The 2,987-nt window shown below is 39.9% G+C and overlaps 1 protein-coding gene across 1 annotated transcript in view; it reads right to left on the reverse strand.

The window, feature by feature from the left end:
- Positions 1 to 269: 269 nt before the first annotated feature.
- Positions 270 to 2,987, reverse strand: part of LOC103521183 (probable replication factor C subunit 1) — an 11,904-nt gene continuing 9,186 nt past the window's right edge. The window contains exon 2 of the mRNA XM_017448735.2: positions 270 to 1,326. Within this exon, the coding sequence (XP_017304224.1) occupies positions 698 to 1,326 (629 nt within the window). The 3' untranslated portion in view covers positions 270 to 697. The remainder of the gene's footprint in view (positions 1,327 to 2,987) is intronic.

Consider the following 2,987-nt stretch of genomic DNA (forward strand, 5'->3'; position numbering starts at 1 on the left):
ATAAAAAGTTCATTATTTTTTATTAAATCATAAGATAATAAGAATAGTAGGTACCTAATAAAATAAAGTAAGACAACCTAATGAAAAGGTTTTTCAAAATGATAAAACAAAATGTGTAAACGTAAAGAAAGGCTTGGTAACCTACAGTTGACAAAATCAAAAAAGTAAAAAGAACTCAAAGGTCCGAGTATAGCTAAATACTCTGAATAAATCATCACATCAAAATCACAATAGTATCTATTGCTAAATTTTGTATGGAGTATTTGAAGTTGCGATTCTATCGTGTTTACAGACTGCTCTAAGTCGCGATTCTATCGTGTTTATAGACTGCTCTAAGTCTGACTAGCTCGATATTCAATTTTCGAAGATATGGAGAAAATACTCCATTTTAATCAGTTATCCTACTCTGTGCATTTGATCAAATAAATAAAGAATTAAAATTGAATTAAATAAAAAAATCGGTACCGCGTAGCATATCGATCTAGGCTTTGTCTATCTAGTCAGAGCCAATAGATACCAACTTGTTTTCTGTGGTGTTGAATCTATTTCTCTGATCTCTTGTCCTGACTTCTCTTGTGTTGGCCTGAAGTATTCAACTCTCCTTCTGAAACAACTTTCTGTAGCAAATTATTAAAAACCATTCGAACGTCTACACTATTTGTTCCTACCCTTTCGTCTAGGGGGCTTGATGTAGGTACTAGCTAGACGTAGTTCCAGTACTTCTCCGCTTAGGGCTCGATATGCTAGTTGTTTCACTTAGTAAAGGCTTAGAAGTGTCTTTCAAGGCCGAATTTTCGCTTTGAATTAACTCTAATACATTCGAGGTAGCGGGACCAAGTGGAACTGATTTCCGCGAACTTCTAAGGACTGGGGACTGTAATGTGTTTGGCACGTCCTCAGAACTGCTGTCAAACTCATTTGTACTTGGCGTTTCCTTCTTTCCACTTGAGGTTTTGGTTCGCTTAGGAGATTTTGGAATATCTTTTGAAATCATTGAAGAACTGGCGCTGGTTTTCCTCAGTTTGGTAACTTGTTCTTTGCTTGATTCTCTGGCCTTTGGCACTGGTGAATTTGTAGTCTGATTTGTACGCGTTTCTTTGTTCTCTTCGAATTCTTGTGATGTTCTACTTAAGCGAGGTGAACTTCGGGCAATGTGGGGACTTGTTGAGACTCTAGGACTTTTGCTAGGAGGGCCAGATAACGTTGGCGTTGTTGCGCTAGTTGTTGCTTCCATCTTTTCTTGGGCTTCCAACTGGTTCTTACTTATTTCACACGAATTCCGGTCGGCAATCTCTGTTTCTTGATCTCCGTCGAAATTTTTTCCAGATGCACAATTCCCAACACTGACCTCTCCATTTTCAACAGGTTTTTGTTTGACATCTTGATCCTCAGTATTAGGCTTCCCCTTGCATAATTCCATTTGTGTCACAGGTTTCTTTCTCGGCCTCCCTCTGGCACGAATTCCTTTACTGTTCCCGTCACCATTTGAAGTTTCTATTGGACTTTGTTGACTTCTATTGGTTTCAGATGGACTGTCAGGGATGTTCTGTGTTGTTGAACCCAGTTGCTTTTGTTTCTTTGCGGGAGAAGTGGATTGGAACATGTCTATCTCCGTAAAAGCAACTTTCCGTTTGTTGGGTGTCTTACAATTGGTAGAGATTTGTGGATTGACTAGCTTGGCGGGATTTGTATCAGTTGCAACAGTTCCTGCTAACTTATTATTAATGGGTGTTATTGGTTTTCCAATGGGCACCAGCGACTGCTTGGGTGATTGTGTAGGTTTCACATCACTTGTTTGATTTGACATAGCCTTGGTGGATGTGTCAATCTCATTTGGATTTTGAATTGAGGAGGCTGAGTTTTTGGTTTCCCTCTCAAGTGATTTTAACAGTATAGTCGTCTCGTGACCTAAAAAGAGGACAACTAATCTTCTGGTGTCGAGTCAAGGTCTGGGGCACGCACTTTCTCTTGTTCTTCCACTAGAACCGACTTTTCTCTCTGTTTACTTGTCCCTACTACCTACGGTAGTATTCTTGAAGCGTCACAGAACTACTGGTCTCTCTCCACTATTTTGTCTACCCCTTTCCCATCAGTCTATTGCATCTCTGACATGAGCTCTCTCCCCTCTATTCTTTGCCTTTCCCGCTAGATCTTCCAGTTTGTGCCGTTCCCAGTCGATAGGTTGAACGCCTATTTCCACTCTCTTGTAGAGCGTAGGCCTGCTTTGTCACCTTCGGCTCGGTCCGTCATCTCGTACCTGAGTTTCTTTAAATCCTATTTAGGACTAGACCTTACGCAACGTAAGTACTTCCTTAAACGATTTGCTTTGAACCGAGACGACGGAACCCCCGAATAGTTACCCTTGTCCTTCCTTTGGGACCAGGATTACTTTTCGATTTTTTTGGAGTGCCTTTGTGGACGAAAGGGGTGTTTTTCTTGTTGACCACACTAATTATTTGTTTCTTCTATATAAGGCAAACAAACCTTGTTGTTACCCACTTCAGATGTTCTGTCTTAGGGCAAATCTTCGTGGTTACCGTGTGTCCTTGTATTGCTCTACCTTTTCTATCTACTGTTATTATGGTCACTACCACTTAAAGTTGTCATCCAGGGTCTTTTAACTTCAATTGTTTGAAGGTCTGTTCCTACATATGTCAGTTATAAAGTCGTTTATCTTAGACGTCCCTTGCTAACCCGCTCAGTTTTATTGAGTAACTGTTTGTTGGTCGAATACACGATTTCCACCTATGTTAGTTGTGACAATTAGTTTGGATTTCCCTTTCTTATTATTGTTATGTTAGTTTTGACAATTATTTTGTTGCTTTCTTACTGGTCTAGTTTCCTTCAGTAACTGTTTTGTTCGGCCCACTACACTATTTTTGGTTTTTCACCTTCTCCTTGTTGTCAGTAGAAGAAGTTTTTCAGGACTTTGTGGTTATTTTTTTGAAACGGGTTAAGAATCTCTACCTTTCCTCCTTCAGGGATGA

This window comes from Diaphorina citri, unplaced genomic scaffold, assembly GCF_000475195.1.
Source record: "Diaphorina citri unplaced genomic scaffold, Diaci psyllid genome assembly version 1.1 scaffold4690, whole genome shotgun sequence".
NCBI lineage: Eukaryota > Metazoa > Arthropoda > Insecta > Hemiptera > Psyllidae > Diaphorina > Diaphorina citri.